Raw genomic sequence first — 20,211 nt, 5'->3', positions numbered from 1 at the left:
TCGCTGAGCCCCTTACTTCCCCTGCAGATAGCAGATGGGAATATTATGGATGCTTTTTTATGAGTGGTTTCTCTAGAAGTTGTATTGCCTGTTGTGTTGGTTCTGTATGCATGCTGTATATTGATGGGCCTTTTCTTTCAAGAAATCCCCTTTGGATGATGCATTGCTCTCCTTCTGTAAGTTATAACTTCAAGTGTAGGCTTGCAATGAACTGCTCTCTTTCTCCATTTCTTCAGCATCAATCACTTCAATGCAATGTTCTTATTTGATATCATTCGGTTGATGGACACTCCATCACCAAACAGCATCAAACTGGTGTGCACATTCACATTCCCAAAACTACTGACTGTTTTTAAAAAATCCCTTTGACAGTCCTCTAAGCTGGAAAGAAATTTTGAAGACTAATAAATAAAATGCATGACTTAGAGATGTCGAGGATAATGTATCACTTCTGGCATAGGAAACCAGGTCCTGATGGCGACGTTGGGATGAGCTATGTAGCAGTCATATAGCGGTATTAAAGCTGATGAGAAAGAGGAGGGTAAAAAAATACCCCAACAAAGCTGATGGTGCAGCTCTGTTCTTGCTTTGCAAATTCCCCCCCGTGGTTTCCCAAAAGCAGCTTGATTGCAGTAATTGGCGTTCCTGGGGAGCGGGGTCACCGCAGCCACAAGCACCCAGGACTCCCCAGCTCTGCTGGGATTGCCGTAGTAGCTCCTCAGGTTCTTCTGTAAGCTTGTAGTGAATGTGAATCAAATGCACGTTGGAACTGCAATAACTTAACGCTTCAGTGAGCAATGCATCCAGGAAATACCCAGCTGGATTTTGGGTTGTATTGACCCTGGGGAGAGAGGTGGCATTGGAGTTTTTATTAGTATATTGATATAAGTTGTCTTCAATCTTGTCTGTTTAATTGATATCATTGATTCACTGAGCATCTAGCTAATAATTCTGGGGTAAATATTCTAACTAGTCTTGTCACTAAAATTGAGTCTAAGGCCCTTATTGTGAAATTTGCCACGGCTCTAGTTGCCAAAATAATTAAATTACCATTAATTTGCAATTTTTCCTTCCTCTAAAATGCTTATTAAGCTGGATTTTTATGAAAACAATTAAGGACAAAATATTCAAAACGCCTTCGCAGTAAACGAATGCTAAGAAATAATAATGAAATGCCAGTTTATTTTTATGTAGAAATGATTAAACAAATAATGCTAATGTCGTTGTGTTATACAGGATCCATTGAATAGCAGCTGAAGTCAACAGAGGTTAAATCTAGGAATAAAATGCATGATTAATATGAATGAAGGATGTAGGAAATACCTCTGAACTTTTACCATTTATTTGTAGCCCAGTTGAATACTTTTCTGACAAGGTGCCCTGGGTTAGTTAATTGTTGGGTAAATGGCTTAATAATTCTGGGGTAGGTCAGAAATATGTATTGAAGAATAAAAGCACGTGTGGTATCCAGTGAATTGTGATACCCTGAGCTATAGACAGGCACTTCTTTCTTTTATCTCTTCTCACATGATGTACTACATTGCCCATTACTTTGCTAATGTTTGTAAAACATCTTCTGATGACAGATACAGCTTTACTTAGAGAGCGGAAGATCTGCAGGCATTAATTACATCCAGCTCGTTAGTATTCATTGTGCTGCTGATACTGACTTGCTATTGTATATGTATCATCCCCACATTCTCAAAGGTGCATGCGGCAGAATTCTTCCTGGCTTTTGCATTTTCAGCTTCGTCATCCAAATGATAAACGAATGAATGTGAACAAATAAGTTGTACTTATATTATATAATTAATAAGGCAATAAATATGTCAAATTAAAACTAGCAATTAAAAGCGTATCCCAATTTTGAAGAAACATAATTGCTTTCCAAATATCTATTATAATGTGCTTCATGAGCAGTGGAGTATTTTCTGAAAGAGGACAGGGGCTGTGACTGGTCTTGGGAAGCCCAGGAGAGGGACTGGGGCCAAAGTGCTGCACTTGGTTCTTGGCCGCAGCTGCTCCTGGGCTGGGTTCAGGTGTTCCTGCCACTCCCCATGTTTTGCAGGGCTGAAATGGTTCCGTCTTGGATTCTTCCTGTGCATTTTGTGTGTTGTTTAATCACACTCAAGCCTGTAACTTTATAGACTTTCTTGTATCTTTGTTCTCCGTTCATAACCTATTTGAGGTCTTTTAAGTTTAGAACAGGTAGTGTATTTATTGTCCAGGGAAGACCCTGGGGTAAATATTTCCACAGTTACAGAGGACGGTTCCAAGCAGTTTGCAGGCTCCCAAGTTTTCTTCTTCATAACGAAGAGACGAGACAAAATCGGAAACTTAATCTCAAGTAAAATCTTGAAGTTTGCAGTTCTTGCAAAAATTGCTTGCGATGCTTTGTTTCAGTTTTAAAGCGGTAATTTTAGCTGGGATGCACAGCTGTGAAAAGACTGGGGATGGCTGGTTTGTCTTCTCGTCCCAAGAATTCTCACTTGGGGTAATAATTGTGTCTAATTACGGGCAATCAAGCAGAGTTTAAGTCTGCTATTTGGAAGAGAATCTGTTCTTGCTGAAAAATCAGAAAAGCCCTCAATTGATGTAGCACTTCTTGCAATGTGCTTCAAGAATATATACAACATAAAAAGATAGATGGGGAAGCAGAAGACAACTAGCAGCATGTGGCCAAAGCTGCAGAATGATACAAAAAAAAGTCAGCAAACCATTCTAATTCTTTACAGTTCGAACTGAAAGTAATAGACGTCCATTATGTTATTTAAGTGCTATTCTGCTCATGTGGTCCAAAGGCTGTGGGGTAGTTTGAAGCTGTTCAGATAATTTTGCATCTAAACCTAACATTAATCTCATATTCTGTGTTCTGGGAGTAATCAAGCCTGTAGGATGGTACAAAAGGCCGCTTAATGGAATTTTAGTGGTTTGATTTTGCAGGATGATTTTTTGTTACTAATTTATCACATAAATATTTACTATGGGGTAGTCTTTAGCTCTTAAAAATAATTACTCAGTTGTTATTTCTCTGCCAGAGACCATGGAGTTTCTGATAATTGAATGTATAATGATGTTAAAAGATGTGTTAAAACACCCAAACCAACCAAAGAAAACCACGCCACAAAACCAACAGTGCTACTTATTGGCTTAAATGTTTATCCCTTAGAGGCCTGTGCTGGAATGATAAGTACTAGTTGTGAATCTGTATGTCGTGGTTCGTCTGGATATTTCGAAACCTTTGTCTTCAGCTGTTAGATGAGGATAATGGATAATTATTTAAAATAGCAATGTTACCTGAATAAACTGACTTGAGCGTCTCATATGAAGACTAAGGGATTTTGTACCCGGTGTTCAGAGTGCATGCATCTCTTATTTGGCTATAAAAGCAATAGCAGGTAACAGAGTCGAGTACAGCCTATCTCTATACGAATTTCTTCATCACAGTTTTTTGCCAATGCGGTTGGATTACCTGAAAACTTGGGATGCAGTTTCCAAACTGATCGGAACTGTTGTCAGCAGCACCATGCTAATATTTCTATAGATTTCACTTCCAAAATGAAATGTTCCAATGGAAAATATGCAGACAAGGAGTTGTTTTAGTGGGGCAAGTAGTCACTGAGATTTTTTAAGCTTTTGTAGCTTTTAATGCATCTTTTGCTTTGTAGTTCAAGCGTCATTGTGTTTGTTACCAGTGGACATAAGCAGCACAGATGCTGTGAACTGCAGCTCTTCTGAAACGTTTCTGGCTAATTAGTATTTAATTTTCAGATCCTCCTGCTCTTTAGCAGAAATCATTCGATGTTGTGAGCAACCTTGAGCTGGAAGTACCTGTACTGGACTGTAGCTCATGGAGGGAATACAATTAAGCTTTCTTACCTCGTTAAGGATTGTGCCTCGTCCTAGATATTGCAGGGAAAATAGCTCCCCTAACAAGCCATATGTGCATCTTGATTAAGAAAGCAACTCGACCCATAGGGTTGTCTGAGCCTACTGTAAAGTGCTTTATGTGGGGACTGAAGCAGGCACAGAATTGGGAAGGTCAACCAACACCAAACAAACAAAACCCAAAATACACCACAAAGCACACACACATCACAAAAACAACCGCCACAGACAGCTTCTGCTGTGTTTTGTGCAAAGGAAAGTTCTATTCTGCTAACGTTGCATGTGAGGGGAGGATATTAGTGATTCACCTGGTTTTTCCCATGGCACACGAGTTCTCTCACCCTTCATTGTATTTGCTGCAGTGAAAGAATTACAATCCTATAGTTGAAATGAAAATGTATTGAAGGTGTGTATATATGCAGGGAAAATCAGGTATTGAGCGTATTCTGCTTTTCTTTAAAGCAAACAAACAAAATCCTTGGAAAGGCAAGAAGGAAAAAAAGTACAGCAAGTAACATATATAATGTGTTTACCATCTTTTGTGGGCATACTAAGTGCCTAGAGAACTTGCTGTTATAATGCTTACATTTAAAATATACCAGTTTGTTAAGTGAGAGTTTGGGTTGCTTTGAAGAGGTCATTCTGTTTCCAGAGTCACATGCAGTGCAAGGAATGGGGCAAAACTGGCACGAAACAGAGATTCCAAAAAGGGGATGGAAAATAAGGGTACCGAGAGCTACTCACCATATATATGTGTCTGTAGTCAAATAAGGTTGTCTTAATAAAGGGGTTTAAGTTGCTCAATTTAATACAGTGTGTTCTAAGTGGAAGTATCTGTTAGGACTGACTGAAGGCTTGCAAAATTATTTGATTTGGGAAGGATAGATGTCTTGGTTTTGTAGACTTTCTTTTGAAAGAAGTTGTTTTGCAGAGTGGGAGGAGGTATACATAGTTATTTAGAGCCTTATTTTAGCAGAGTTCTTAAGCGTAACTTAAAAGGAAGCAGTTTCTTAAGGTTTAAGTTGCTGAGCAGAAAACAAGACATTTGAATAGTCTACAAGTAGAAAAAGAATTTATTGTGAGTGATAACATACAGATTTTCCCAGAACCTGGTTCTGCTGCCGGTAACAGTTAACACTTGTTTTATTGTCATGAGAGCCAGCAAATGAATTCAGCAGCTCCTGAACTGATGTTCCGCTGAGGCTCCATTTGGTGAAGTATCTTCCACTTGCCTCTGAAGCAGAGCGGCAAACGCCAGCAGGGAAAAGTGTTGGGTTAAATAACTGCTTGTAACTAGATTGATGGTAAATAGAGAGTATATAAGATAAAATAGATAAATGCATCTGTATATTAAGCTCAGAGTATAAAAGGATAGAATTAGTATTGCGAAGGAAATTCGGCTCAACCAAATGTATATCAAGTAATGAGTAACAACCGCCTTTTTCCACCGCTACTTTGAGAACGCATCCTGTTTAACAGAAGAGCGCTGGACCCCCATGGCTGGTGTTTGGCCATGGGGATGGTTCCCGTGGCTGGTGTTTTCCTATAAAAACAACCTTTGTGTTTTCTCAGATTGCCAGTTGCTCATATAAACATCACGGCTGTCAGCTTTGCCCCCCACCCCTGTACATGTAACTGTCACCAAGCCACTTGGTACTTATATTTTTAAAGACAGACATATTAAAGCATACCCCGAAACATTCCAGGTAAATTCAGGCCTTCATTTAAAATCAATGAGCCAGCAAGTAGCAGAGAGTGGGTTTGATCTGTAAGTAAGTGTCAGCTGTGGTGCAGATGATCCCGCAGAAGCTGTCCGATGTGATATTGTTTGATACTGCTCCGGTGACCTGCTTATTCCTTGCAGTAATTGAAGGAACAGATCTCAGCAGAGAAAAATGGATTTTGGAAACAGTTCACTGGCTGTGCAGGTTATTGGTGTTTGCAGGTTATTGGTGTTGGTAGGACTGAGTAGAACCAAAAGCTTGTTGTGATAAGCTGCCCCTGCTGAAGCCCATGAGAGTTCTTCCCAATCATTTCAGTTGGGTCAGAGTCTTGGTATTTAATACCTCTAGAGTGCAAACTCCTTGGGATAATGTCTTTGCACGCAGTGGCATTGAGAACCAGATTGTGCTGGTATCTTGCTGAGCAGACTTTGTAATGCCCGGGAAAGCTGCACCCCTCATGTTCCCAGTTCTGTCCTACTTACTATATTTTCCTTATGAAGGAAAGGCTTTCTTCCAAGGTAAAGCCATGGCTAAATAGCCTGTGTAGTTACTAACTTTTCACTTTGTGGTATTCAATCAATTGTAAAACACATTAATTCGTTCTGCTAAGGTACAAGTGTGGGCAGACTTTATCCTGTGCTTACTCATCAGGCCAACTTCGTATTGTTTTAGGGGAGAACTGAGGAAGACAGTGAACTAAAGATATGTTGGCTCAGAAGGCAGTCTGAGCGCATGGTGGAACACAAACTGTGAAAGTCTATAATCTCGAATAAAACCCTAAGGGCTCAGATGAATTTAGAGCCAGATAGTGTGTTGTTTTTTTTTTTTCCAGTTATCGCTGTATCTGGACACATCATACAAAAACTAGAACCAAACTGCAAACTTGTACCAAAACCATGAAAAAATGCTACGCACTACAAAAGCTTCATTACTATTATTCTGTCAAAATTTACAGTTTCAATGGCTTTCATTACAGCCTAGAGAGGAATAGCTGTTAAATTTCTAATGCATCTTTCCTGTATGAAGAAATGGCTGCTGTATTGCTGCTTTTGGGTATGTTTGATACTAGAACTGTTGTAGGAAAGGCAAGTGAAGAAGCCGTGGGCATCAGCTCTGAACCTGGGCGGTTACCGAGTTACACCTGCACGCAGCACCTGAGAGCCTTTCTGCAGCATTAACGTGGCTGGACTCTAGATAATGCATCTGTCCTGTGCAATTTGCTTTTGCTTATGGATTTCACTTGTTAGTCTTTTTTTTGTATTCATCAAAACTGGACTTTTCAAAAAATAGCTTAAATGATTAACTGTTTCACAGGTCTAATAAACGAAGTTACCTGACCGGAGTGTTTCCTCCTTGATCTGGAGCAATTATCATGCAGAGAGCACCTTTCTGAATACCTGTGTAACTTGTTCTTCACTTTTCATTCAACTTGTGTGCTTCAGTGCCAGGTACCTGTAGAAACTGGGTTTAAACCCAGAAGTATCAAACCAAGCTGACGAGACAGTTTATATATTCTCTGCCTCAAAGACCAGTGATGATCGAGCTGCTTGACTTTACAGTGTGTTGGAAAGCTGTTTTATGGGGCTCTTTATGGAACAGTTTTATTTTCTTAGCAGGCAGGTATCTGCGTGATGCTATTAGAGGGTTTTGGCTGTGATGTGCAATTTCACTATACGTAAGCACCTTTTAAAATTGTACTGTTTCTTCAGTGCTTTGTATTTGATACCTGCTAAAAATGAGGCAGTGTTTGAATCCTTATAAAGCTGCTCTGGAGCAAGGGAAGGTACCTTCAGCCTGTCCAGTGCGATAGAAAACCCACTTGTCTTAAATCTGTATCTTTGTCAATTATCTTAATTTGTGGGAAAGATATTTAACTTGCCAAGTTAGCAGATACCAAGTAATCATATTAATGTCTTGCAGTGTTGTTGATGTGTGTTTCAAGGTATGGATGCTTCAAATCAGGCCTTCGTTATGGAATGGTGTTGTTTTGCTAAGGGCCCTGATGATGCTCTGAGCCCATGTGAGTTGAAGTTACAGGCTCAAGCTCATGGTGAAGGTTTGGTGAGCTAGATAAACAAAGCTACGTAGGAACTGCCACATTATGCCAGATTCTGTGTCGTTCACTCCTTTTGTGCTGCCTGGGGCAGCACCACATCAATTTTATGTTTAGACAAATGTAGCTTCTATGAAGTGCATACTTGTTAAGTACCTGTTGGTGCAGTATCCAAGCATTACAGGCCGATGATGTGGGGGAATTGAGAATTTTAGGGCTTTTCTTTCCCCACTAGCTGTGGTTTTTCCTATTGCGCTGCTGTAGCACTAACATGTAGTGATGCTATTCCAGGGCTGTGGCTACCCTGACAATTCTACAAATTATCATCTATTTTACTTTTGTCAGGATGGAAGGTGAAGCTGAGCAGGCAAACCTCAGTGCACGGCTGCTAGATTAAATTCTTTAATTGGTTTCCAGTGTAGCAGGAACTTGTGTGTAACAATTCAGCTTGAGGCAGATGAGCGACCAAAAGGGAGCACCTGAGGGTGTTTTGACACAAAAGATAGTTGTATGCAAATCAGTTTGGACCAAGCATCATCAGAAGAACTCCTACCTTACCATTTTTGTTTGTTTTTGTGAATGTACATTATTTAGCAGCATTTTTGGCAGTTCATGCTTCTCCTTAGCCTGGAGAACTTCCCAGGCAATGCCATGATAGGTAGCATTTGGCCGACCACCTGCTCTCTCTTATTCTGGAAATATTGCACCTGGCCACGAAACAGCTATGAGCTGGTCACTTGCGCATGGCAATGAGCTGCTCTCATCAGTGTGTTCTGGTATATGTTTCATTTCATAATGTAAGCAGATGGTTATTGTGTTGATTGATGAAGCAAGGGAGGAAGCTTGACTGTCTCGATAACCTGAGTGCTGAGCATTGGACTGGGGCAAGGAGGGGGGGAGGGCAGGAAAAAAGCAAATTGTTGTGGTGTGGTCGTTGTTTGGTTGTTTGTTTTGTTTTTCAAAGGACTGCTGTGGACAGGAATAAAAGAAATGCAGGTTTAGGTGACTCATCAGGCCTGTACCTGTGGTCATTTCCCTGGAGACACAGACTGTTCGTGCTCAATCGTGATGCTGCTGGAATATTTGCACCACTGATGGTGGTAAATGGGGAGAGGTGGGAGGACAGTAGTTTGTAGAGTTGTGGAACTTCTCACTCGGCTGTTGCTATTGAGGATGGCAAGTCTTTTGAAGGGAAAAGAGAAATATTTAAGTAATAGTGCTTCAGTATTTTTTTGCAAAGAAAATGTTGTCTCCCCATTGAATAGTGTAGAACGGGAGATTTACACAAGAAACTGATTCTCCAAAATACTCAGCAAATGTCCTTGTTAGCTAAATTGGGAAGTTTGCAAATTCCCAGCCTGGATCAGCTCAAAGGAACAGCTTGATCTGGTTATTCATTTTGTAATTTTCACAGCAGAAATACAATATACAGAGTAACATTCTCTTGAGCAAGAGCTTAATCTCGTACTTTGGTTCTTGTTTCTCCTAGCTGCTGATTAGCTTTGCTGTCTTATCAGTTTATGTCATAGTATGTGACTATAAATTGACTGTGCAGTGAAGAGGGAATACGGCTTGTCTTCACAGATGCTGCTGTTACCATGGAGATAAAAGGACCAATGGCCTTTTCTTGGTTTGGACTGTACTACAGTGTTCGTACAGAGATGGTGCATTCGAAAATGCAACATTTGGTGCTTTTATATTTCAGTCTAAATATCAAATGAGAAAGCATATTGGTTTTTTCTTGGTGCTGAAGTTTAATAATAAATACAGATTTGGGACCTTTTTCTGGAACAGAAAGCAGACCCACCAGGAATGTGAAAACACTGTGGCTGGTTTATTCTTGCTAAACCTCCTCTCTGGGAAAAACCTTTTGGCTTTGCAAAATATAACCCCGTAGAGCCTTTGGGTTTATCTGATGCGGTGTTGATGCTGGTTACATCACGAGCTTACTTATCTGTGATGTTTCACCGTGGCTGATCGTGAATGAACATGCAAAAGCTGTGAATGTGATTTCTTTTTTTCCTTAAGAAAGAGCTTTTCTACCTCAGATTGCCTGAAAGAAAATATAAATACCAAATCCACAGCACATTGAAGGATGGCTTGCAGAAGGTGTTATTTGTGAGTACCTTTTCCTTCTTCATCTGTCGTCACATCTCTGATATCTGTGTTGAGGATTCCAGAAGTGGGAGTAGTGATCAGTTTATTGTTTGGTAGGTTTCTTTCCATGAACCATTTTTAGGGTGTTACCTTTTTGGCAGATGAATGATCTGTATATTAGAAATGCACCAGATCGTGATTGTATTTTTATATATGGGTATTTAAAAAATTAACCTAATGAAGTGAATAAGCCTATGTTTAGCAGTTGTGGGGAGGGCAGGAGAACAAAAGCAAAACCGAAACAGTTTGCATACAAGAAGTAATGCAGGATGCTAGGAAATCTGTCTATGATGAGTCAAGAATCTCTCTTCCATTTTGTTTTAATGCTTTGTCATATTAAATGTAATCTGCCTCTTAAATACATAGGTACTAATACAAGGATATGGTCTGCAATCTTCAGCAATATAACATCAATAAGGCACAATGTTGCTGTGGGGTTTGTTATTGTATGCATGTTTTATCAAAACCTAAAGATGCATTAATTTCTGATTATTTACATGAACAGTTTCTCAAACATCAGAGTCAGCGCAGGAGGAGTTGAATTTTTCATTCATTTAATGCAGTGCAGCAGCTCTCCGCATGAGCTGTCACATTTGGCACAGGGGCTGAGTGCTCATCTACTTGTAGCCAGATGAAGGACAAATGCTAAAGTTTGCATAGTGTTTGTTGTGTCAGCATCGCCGTATGGATGGAAACCACGCTGGGTGGTTTTATTCGGCTGAATTCTAGCGGTTGCGCATGACCTTTCCATGCGCTTTCTCGTTCCACTTCAGAGGAAAACCAGAAGAAAACGGTCAGGGGTGCAGCTCAGCTGGCTCTGCCACCCGCCCTCGCTGCCACCGCTGCTTCACTCCCGACCCAGGCCTTTCAAATGGCTGTTCCTGCTGTTTGCATTTCTGAACTCTGCTTTTTGCATTTGCCAGAGGATTATACATTAAGCAGATGCAATTGTCATCTGTAGCCTTTTCCAGTTATTTTAATAGTGCCTATGAGGGTCCTAATTTGAGTGAATCTGCTTTATGTTCAGTAGTCCGGTCCACATGCAGACATAGTAAGTTCAACCATTCAAGATTAAACTACTCACAATTAATATTGAAAGATTATTGAATTAACCTTTTGTTTTATGGTGATGGTGTGAACTGTTATGTTGAAGTGGTTTAAAATCAAAATTAACTTGGAACTGGACACAGGGAGTTGAAGTAAGAAAAGTGAACTTGGAAAAGAGGTCATAGCCTTCCATGTATACGTGGATCAGCTTTATAATGTGTTTATGCAAGGGGCAGGTAGTCGTGTTTGTGATAGTCTCCATTTTAATTTGTGTTCTGGGATTTGGGGATTTTGTAAGTCTCAGCAGGGGACAGAATTTCTCATAGTGCTTATCATGTGCTGTTAAAGAATATTTAATTGCCGTAGGTTAGACTGATGTTGCGGTCTTATTTATAGAACCACCTCGTACCGTATCTTCCCCTGTTGCTGCTCACATGTTTCATGTCTTCTACCCACCTCAGCACATTGCTGCAGAAAACGAGACATGAACTGGGACTTCTCCTGGAATTCCTTATTTTGACTCCTATTTAAGAAAGTTGATGCTGACAGTTGAGAAGGAGGAAAATGTAAGCCCGGGGGCTTTTTTAGAACTAGCTCTCTAGAGCATACATATACAAAATCTTCATGTTGTTTGAAACTGGTCTGCTCTTAATACTGAAAATGTATACTAAACAGTTAAATACAGCAGCTCTTTAATGCATGACTAAGTTTTGAGATGAAAAGTTAATTACTGTAAATCTGTCAATGTTCTAGTAATTTATATGCTAAGGACTTTTGCCTTTTAAAAAATGAAATAGATCTTTTTTACACCTTAAATAAAATGTAAAAAGCTGGATTGCTGTTCTAAAAAGCTAAACCATGTCAAACAACTAGGATTAGCAAAAGCATTTTTTTGCAGATGCTGCACTGAATAGAACGTAGTTGTTGTAGCATTGTTTTAAATAACAGGATTTGCCTTGCTGTAAATCTCTTATGCTACATCTGTGTAATTTCATTCTTTGGACATCACTTTTTCCTCTTGCTTGAGCTTCAAATCCAGTATGTATAGATGTCGCTGTTTAGACTTGGCTTTACTATGATTGTTGCTGTGTGAAATTACCAATGTGGCTGTATTTTGTAATATGAGTTGTAGTTTCTTGGGAAATTCTGGGAGCTCATTTAATGACGTGGGAAATACAGAAAAGATGCAGTGAATCTATCAGTTTTCTGATTTAATCGAAAATATTTTGTTCTTCTATTGATGTCTCTCTGCTCTTCTTTATGTCTGGTGTTGGACTGTGTGGGATTTTCCTACAGATTTGGAGAGTGCCTTGTAAGCACAGCAGATAGAAGAACATTTTATGCGCACTGTAAATTATGGTACATCACCCTTCAGAATTGATGGGTTTGTAGTAAGACTTAATCAAAAGGGAAATAAATGTTCCTAATTATAAGTGTCTACGTAGTAACAATCTTAATTAAATTCACCCTAGTTACAGCTAATCTGGTATTGGAGGCTGCCTACAAACTGCGTTGGCCGGGATGCAAAAGAATCACCTCTTGCCTATTTCTAGAGGCTAGTACTTCATTTTTGTGAAACCCCAAAAGCTGATGATCATGATTATCTGGAATGTTAATAGGCATTGTGCTCTAGGAGTGGACAAAAAGAACTGCTGTTTCTCGTTTAGTATGCTGGGATGGTACAGCCGTTATTTCTCCCAAGAGGCGGTAATGATTTTCATGCCCTTTTGGTGGAGGGAGGTCAGTGAAAGCGTATCTAGTCATTCTTTTGAAAAATCCAGCTGTGGATGCTTGAGTTGGGTAGTATTAGTCAAAACAAGAACCTAGCAGGTTGCATTTCTACTGCAACATGTAAAAATGCTGATATTCAATCATTTTTATGTCTTCTTGAGCAAAATTCAGAGGTCTGTACTCTAGCACACGTGCTACTTTCTTAGGACTGCAGCCTTCATTGATCATCCTTGATAATCTGGTGAAACTATCTCTAATTTGTATGAAGAAAACCTGCTGTCCTGTAATGCTTTTAAAGTAGGCTATTTGTTTGCTGCGTGGGAGGGGGGACAGAAAGGGAAGGAGGGAGAAGCCAGCACAGCAGGTCTAGAGCAAATGTTGTGCTGCCGTATGAGATCTGGGCAGTTTCCTGACTTTCGGACTATGGTACAAGGTAATTATATTGGTGTTTACTTGCCATGAGCTTTCTTGTTACCTTCCTGTGATCTGGTGTACAGAAATCCATCTTGTTGAAAGGAAATGATGGGAATAAAGGTATTAGTTTTAGTTTTTTAGAGTGTGTGATGATCTCTGCCAAGTGCCTGTGAACTGTAAGTTTTGTTACGCGTGCAACCGTAAGAGCGGTAACAGCATTTAATTTTGTGTAGTTGCCATTCAACAAAAGTACCTGCTGTGATTAATAAGAACACCATGAAAAAAACATCGTGTTTGCTCTATGCCACCACAGTCTCTCCTTTACACACTTTGGCTCTGCACTGCTGGACATAGTAGATGAATACAATTTTTTAACAAGAAAAAAGTATCAGTGCTACTTCAAAAGCTAAAATCACACTGTCCTGTGTAGTTTGCGTGAAGATCTGAGTAGTGGAAAGAATATATTTGTTGTCAAAACAGTAGGAATTTGTCCTTGTGAGTGTGAATGGCTCATCTTCTAAATCACCTCTTAGTGGACGTGTGCACGGGCAACTGCAGCCCAAGCTGGACTATGTGGAGGTTTTATGAGTTGCCGTATAAAGCTATGGGCTGTTTGCTGGGCGTGTTCCAAAAAGCAACTTGTCTTGTGGGCACAGTCAGTGTGTTGATTCTGAAAGCATTTCTAGCTTCTTCATAAATATGTTAATATACAGACTTTCAGCTGGAGTTGATACGAGTCTGTGTAACGACTTTTATTGTTAGTCACGTATTTGGAGATCAGTTTGATTATATTTAAAATTTGTTTCTCGTTATGGAAATGGTTACATTTATTAAACAAGAAGAGGACAGAACTTACTAGTTTTTAACTATAGTCATTTCCAATCTCAGCTGTAGCCATAACTCTGGATTGATGCAAGAAAGGACATTTTTCAACTTGTGAAAAGATGTTATTCTTCTTCAGGATAAAATGTTGGGAAGTTGAAGTATTCATTCTATTTGCTTGCGGGCAGGAATCCAAACAAGTGAATATTTCTCAGCTACTTCAGATGACATTGAAGTGCATGGGCTTATATAGGAGATCAGCTTGTCTACCACTTCTGCTATTTAGCAGCTAATTTTAAAAAGGAGATGTGTTAACTAGCACCAGAGTGCCTGAGGCAGTCTAGGAGCCTGTGCTGGTGTAAATTCTTCCTAGTGCTTGCACGTACTTGTTGGAACACAGCACCTCTTGGAAAAATGTACCAGGGGAAAGGGAAGAATACTGGCAGATGGAGGTGAACAGATTGTTGTTTCATGCGCAGAAAGGAATACTCTATGAAGTCATATGGCTGTAGAAAAATGCAGCACTTAAAAAGAACAGTCGTACCTGGTAGAGTCCTGTCATCAGCCACATCATTAAGTTTATAAAAAGACAACATTTTTTCCAGCTGTGCATCTGTACCGAGACACTTTTACTAGGTATCCGTGACACAACAGCCTTCTGTTTGAAAGCTGAAGATCTATTTAGAAAGAAGTTTGAAGACAGTGATGATATAATAATGTTGTCTACCTACTCACAGATTTACATATGCTTGAACAGTAGTGAAATAAAAACGGCTTGGCTATCATATTGTGTACTGTTCAGAGTTGGGAGGACAAGCTTCCCCAGGCTCTCATGTTGCGCTGCTTGATGGTGGCACAGAGACAGGGGACAGGGGACAGGATGGTGCCAACCAGCCCAAGAACAGGGCTTTGGGAAACAGCAAGAGCACAGCTCTTCACGCCAAAGGCATTCCAAGTGAATAGCTTGCTATTCTCTTCTCCCAGGTTGTTTTAAAACCAATATTGAGAAAATGGTCTACTGAGTTTGGGAGGCTTGTTGGTGAATGTAAGAGAAAATGAAAATACAGTTATAGCTTTATGTGGGGATCAGTAATCTGTTGTTTTTTTTGTGTGTTTGTTTGTTTTTTTATTTGTACCTCTAAGCAAGAGTGAAAGAATGAAAAGAATGGTCATTTCTGTTTGCTGATGGATACAAAAGTGTTGTTAAATTGAACCGTTTCTAATGGCAAACGTAATAGAATTTATACAGAAGTGAGCAGAGCAGTGGAACCTAGTGTGGGTCTGCGTACTCACTTTGTAGCTGGATTTTTCTTGTTACACTGGTATCTGGAGGGGAGGATGTGATTTCAAGGGGTTTTTTGGTTCTGTTTTTACTGTCTGACAACTCTTAAAAGAACTTTCTTTAAAAATGGAGAAGTGGTTCCCTGTCTCTGAGTACCTGGGGAGAGCTGGAAGAAACTTGGCCTGAAAGCAGGGAATGGCAAAGCTTCCGTGGCCACTGGGGTGTTGCAGCGATGGTTCAGAAACTGAACCTACCAGAAGAACATAGGTCAGTCTGGTGGTTGAACCCAGCAGGCAGCTGAACGCCACACAGGAAACACCTAAAACTCATGGGCTGAGATAAAGACAGTTTAATAGGACAGAAAAAGAAGATAAAATAGTAATAATAATAGAAGATACAAGTGGTGCACAGGGCTCACCAACCTGTCCCTGAGCAGCAGTCATGCCCCTGGCCAGCTTCTCCCAAGTTTGTATATGGAACATGACATGGTATGGTATAGAACATCGCTTCGGTCAGGGGGTCAGCTGGCCTGGCTGGGTCCCCTCCCAGCTTCTTGTGCCCCCCCAACCTTCTCACTGCAGGGCAGGGTAGGAAGCTGAAAAGTCCTTGACTTGGTGTAAACATTGCTCAGCAACAGCTAAAATATCAGTGTGTTATCAACATTATTCTTGTTCTAAAGCCAAAATACAGCACTGTACCAGTTACTGGGAAGAAAATGAACTCTATCCCAGCCAAAACACAGGACAATCAATTTAATAATTTGTGTTGTGTCTTTTGAAGGCCACAGATTAGAGATGTAGAAACTAAACTTAATAGGACTAAGTATCTATGATACTGTGAATCGGGGAAGTGATTACTTCTCCTCCAACTCATTTAAATGTATTTCTCCTGACGTCTTTAGGTGTTACAACTGAGCAAAACAACTCTGTTTTAAATGCAAACTTGTATTGAAGGCAGATGGAAAAATGTAGCTATATAGTGTTGGTGGAAGAGGTCAATAAAAAAAGGTGTTTGAATGTTCAGCTTTTTCCGATACGTTCCAGAGGAGTAAATGAATGGAAGTACTGTTTTAGCAGATCATTGAAGGCACAAAACGCTACATATGAATATTGGATTGCACAAGAAGAAGGTGGATTTGCTTTGGGCAAAATTAGTGTACTATGACAGAGGCTGTAAAGCCTGGGCCTCATCTGATGGAGCATCAGTTGGAGCATCAGTCAGTGTGATCCAGAGGAACCAAACGACTGGGGCAAGATATCCCCGCATTGCAAAATTTGGAGCAGAGTCCAAACCTCATGTTTGTTTCTGTGAGTAGCTGGACAAAGAGCCTATCCCTGAATACCCTAAGAAATGGCTGACATCTAACCTTACATATTGAATGTATGTCTTTGACATCTGAGATGTTCTTTTGGACAACAGCAATGACATATGGTAACTTAATTACAAGTCTGCAGTTTAACATTGTCGTCTGCTCCATACCTGCACCGAGTAGTACTCCGAGTAACGGAGTAGTTACTGCTTGCCAAACCTTTGGCACTTCCCATTTGCAATCAAGGTGACTGGACTTTTGCATTTATACTGCACCTACAAAAAGCAACTCAAAGCAGTTGCGCTCCTAACCAGACTTGTGCGATAGGTGAGTATTGACCTTAGCTGCAGGTGAGCAAGCTGAGATTCTAGGGAAGACTTTCTCCTTATTGTGTAGGTTTTTCTGGAACCTAGGAAAGTCAGAGTAGGACAGATTTCTGCAGCCTGGTGGGAAGGTTCTTTTTGGAATAGCCAGGAGCAAGCTCTGTTCAAAATGCTTGGTTGAGCAGAATGGAATCCAGACAGATTCTTTCATACATTTACTGGTTTATTCTCTGAAGAAAGAAGAACTATACATGAGAACAGAGATTTGTATGGAAAAAAAGGGTGGTGGGAAGAGAATCTGGGACACCATCATACTAATTTCCTCCTTTTGCTTCTATTGAAAAAAAATGAGGTATTCACAAAGCAGGAAGCAGTGATTTCATCAGTGTGATCGCTTTCCCTACCCAGTGCGAGCCTGCGGAGCAATGCACACTTACAATGTGGGTCTGGGAACTGCGGGGAGCAACTTGTGTGAATATCCTATGTTTTTCTTGTCAGAAAATACAGCTTTGGTGTGTTCTACCCTGTTCCATCAATGTTTTCAGTAGCATTGTCTGTCTTTGTTTGGAATTGTTCTGGTCATCTTCCCAAGTGGTTTAAAGGTGTCCCCCGTTACTAATGGTGCGGTGCAGGGTGTTAGCAGGGTATGGCCCGTGGTGGCAATCTGCCTCGTGACTGAATTGCAGTGCACTTCTGCTTCCAAAAGCTCAAGTACTTTACAGGACTTACCATCAGTCGCTGCCTTTAAACAGAAAATCCAGCTCATCTTGGCCACGCGGCTGCTGACACACTGTTGGCAACAGAAATCAGAACAGGCTGACCTTGTTCTTTTTGAAAAGGCTTAGTAACTGACTCCTTTCTGAACAAAGACTCTTTTCTTTTGCCTAACTACTCTGTTTGATCTTATAAGCAAGTGACCTCACAGGATTCACTTTAAGCCTCAGGGATGCAGAAGAATCAAAACCAACCTTCTGAAACATTTGTCAAGGTGCCAAGCAAAAGGGGCAGGGGGAGAAAGGTGCATGTACGTACACATACACACATTCTATTTAATTCTTTACATGCTGAAAAGTTCAATGAGGCTTTCCAATGGAGTGGCTACTTCTATGTTGGCACACCGGGAGAGCTAGGAAATATTGATGTTACTTATTTATTTATGATTTCCTAGAAGAACGTCGTGTCTTAAGAAATGCGGTTAGGTGGTTTTATCATGGAGGACTTAATGTGCTACACATTGTTCAATGTTTCCTGGCACAAACATCAAAAAAGCTGAGAAGTGGACTATGTGTTGCTTAAAGATTTTCTAAGCTTTACTTCAGATGCAGTACCTTGTCTTGTTTTGCAACTCAAACGTAATGATTTGTGATGCAGAACATCTTTTTGTGTTGTAAATATATTTCTTTTTCTTTTTCCATGCTTTGAACAAATGACAGCAATTAAATTTTTATCACACAGAATATTGTTTAAAACCTGGGTGAAACTTGGGTCTTTCAAATGTATAAGTGGCATATTACAGTATGTTTGTAATTGCTGGGCCTGAAGAAAGTTTATGTCCATATTCATCACATTATTCCTCCTCATGTTTAAGCACTGTATTTGTAATGCCATTGACAAAGAAACAGCTTGACTGGTGCAGAGTAACACAAGTCTGAAGCTTCATTTCCATAGAAATTTTAACCCTCAATGTTTAGCTTTTACTTCTGTTCCGCATGGCAAGGCAAAAACAAAGTCTAAAATTGGCATTTTATCTTAATTTTTCAACAAAACTTTGAGTCTTCATTGCAACAGTTCATCACCGTCATCCTTGATGTGTATATTAAGCCATGGGACTATTTCCCTCCTTATTTCCTGGGATTCAGAATTGACAGCCGGACATCAAATTTCATTCACAGTTACCCTGAGTTTCAAATATTCCTATTAGCACCTGCTTTTCCCTCCAAAGCCCCTTTCTAAACACTCGGTGTTTTGACTTTGTGTTTTTCCTTGTGTCGTAGGTCTTTAAATACTCTGCACCAGTTTTGCTGTCCAGCTCCATTGTACCATACCCAGCTAGCTGTCCCTGCCACACACTCAGAGTACAGGTAAGAGTAGATATGGTCCACCCACTTCTTATTGCTGAACAGACATCTCATGGTGCCATTTGACATGAGGAAAGGGATGATAGTTTAAGTTTTAAAAGGAAAAAAATATTAGAAAATCATATCAAACATTTTACCATCTCATAGGGTAGTTCTGTTCACTTCTCTCAGGTACTCTTGAATTACACAGTGCAATGAGTTTCATGTGCTTTAAGAGGCACATCCCTCAGACTCCGAAAGGCAGGAAGAAGCTGGTTGTAGGTTTAGTTCTCACCTAACGAACATATTGAAATGTTGATCTAATTTCTGTAGGATATTGATGTTGTCCTGCACAACACTTGTTTTTAATGCTGGCTAATTCAGGCCAGATGTGAGGTAAGCCAGGTGTGGTGGCACAGCCACGCTGAAAGGCACCGACCTGCACAAGGCTCAGCACTGCCTTGTGATTTCAATGGGACGCAGGGATTTTGCAACAGATGCAGGCCCTTGATGCCAAACCGTGTGCCTTGAATATATATTAAAATATATATATATATGTGTCTTCTAGCAAATAATGCTTTATTTAACATAGATGTCTTTACTATGTGTTTTCCAAGTTCTCTTTGATCAAATACTCGAGAGCAGTAATTATGCATCTTAGTACAATTAACTGTCAATGTTTATTTTAAGTAATTTTGTGGAAGCATTAAAGGACAGCTAATCTAAATAATTAGAAATGTCAAAATTGTTAAGAAATTGTGCATGTCATGAAAAAATTGTCTTTAATTTTTACTTTTACTATTGCTGATTAACTTAGTGACAATTGCCAGCTCATGAATAATATTAATAATAAAACATTCAAGTCTGGTGCTGAAAAATCAAATCACTTTGCACTGGTAATAAGGAAAGACAAAAACAAACAATGAATCCTAAATCTGTAAATGCATAAACATATTTCTGATTTGAATCTTTCATCTCTTAGTTTTCTCTAATCACGCATGTTTGGTTTCATCCCGTTGTTTTACATTGCAGCATCTGTTTGTATGTTTGGGTTTTTTCTCCATCAGAGCTCAGTTTTATTTGGTGGTAGTGAATCCGTGGTCAAGTTGTAGGACAGCTTAGTGTTCCTTCAGTGAGGAGCCAGGCCTGAACACTAGTACATTCCCCACTGGCTTTTTAACTTTGGGCTTAAAAAATCCTAAATTCCCCTGGCTTTTTTTTTTTTTGTCTTTCTGTCTTTGTACAGTAGAAAACCAAATGCCCTACGTTTGGCAGGGATCCGTGAAGCATGTACAATTTTTAGAGCGCTAATGTGTTAAGCCAACATACAGACTTGGATAATGGCCAAACATATGCCCTAAGACCTTCAGCCTTTTGTTTAAGGATTGGAGTGTGTGAAGGAAC

The 20,211-nt window shown here is 39.9% G+C and overlaps 1 protein-coding gene across 12 annotated transcripts in view; it reads left to right on the top strand.

Annotated features, from left to right (window-relative positions):
* Window positions 1-20,211, top strand: part of IQSEC1 (IQ motif and Sec7 domain ArfGEF 1) — a 322,136-nt gene that overhangs the window by 125,905 nt on the left and 176,020 nt on the right. For 8 of the 12 annotated variants that reach the window (XM_065074858.1, XM_065074856.1, XM_065074860.1 and 5 more), the window contains exon 3: window positions 18,745-18,831. The exons of 3 other annotated variants lie outside the window; for them this stretch is intronic. In XM_065074858.1, coding sequence (XP_064930930.1) covers window positions 18,745-18,831 — 87 coding nt within the window. Of the gene's footprint in view, window positions 1-9,377; window positions 9,784-18,744; window positions 18,832-20,211 lie in introns of those variants that run through there. One more of the 12 variants, XM_065074871.1, reaches the window with a different exon arrangement.

Source organism: Columba livia, chromosome 10 (genome assembly GCF_036013475.1).
Source record: "Columba livia isolate bColLiv1 breed racing homer chromosome 10, bColLiv1.pat.W.v2, whole genome shotgun sequence".
In the NCBI taxonomy this organism is placed as follows: domain Eukaryota; kingdom Metazoa; phylum Chordata; class Aves; order Columbiformes; family Columbidae; genus Columba; species Columba livia.
Note: the sequence above shows the minus strand (reverse complement) of the source record. Positions and strands in the feature narration are given on the sequence as shown.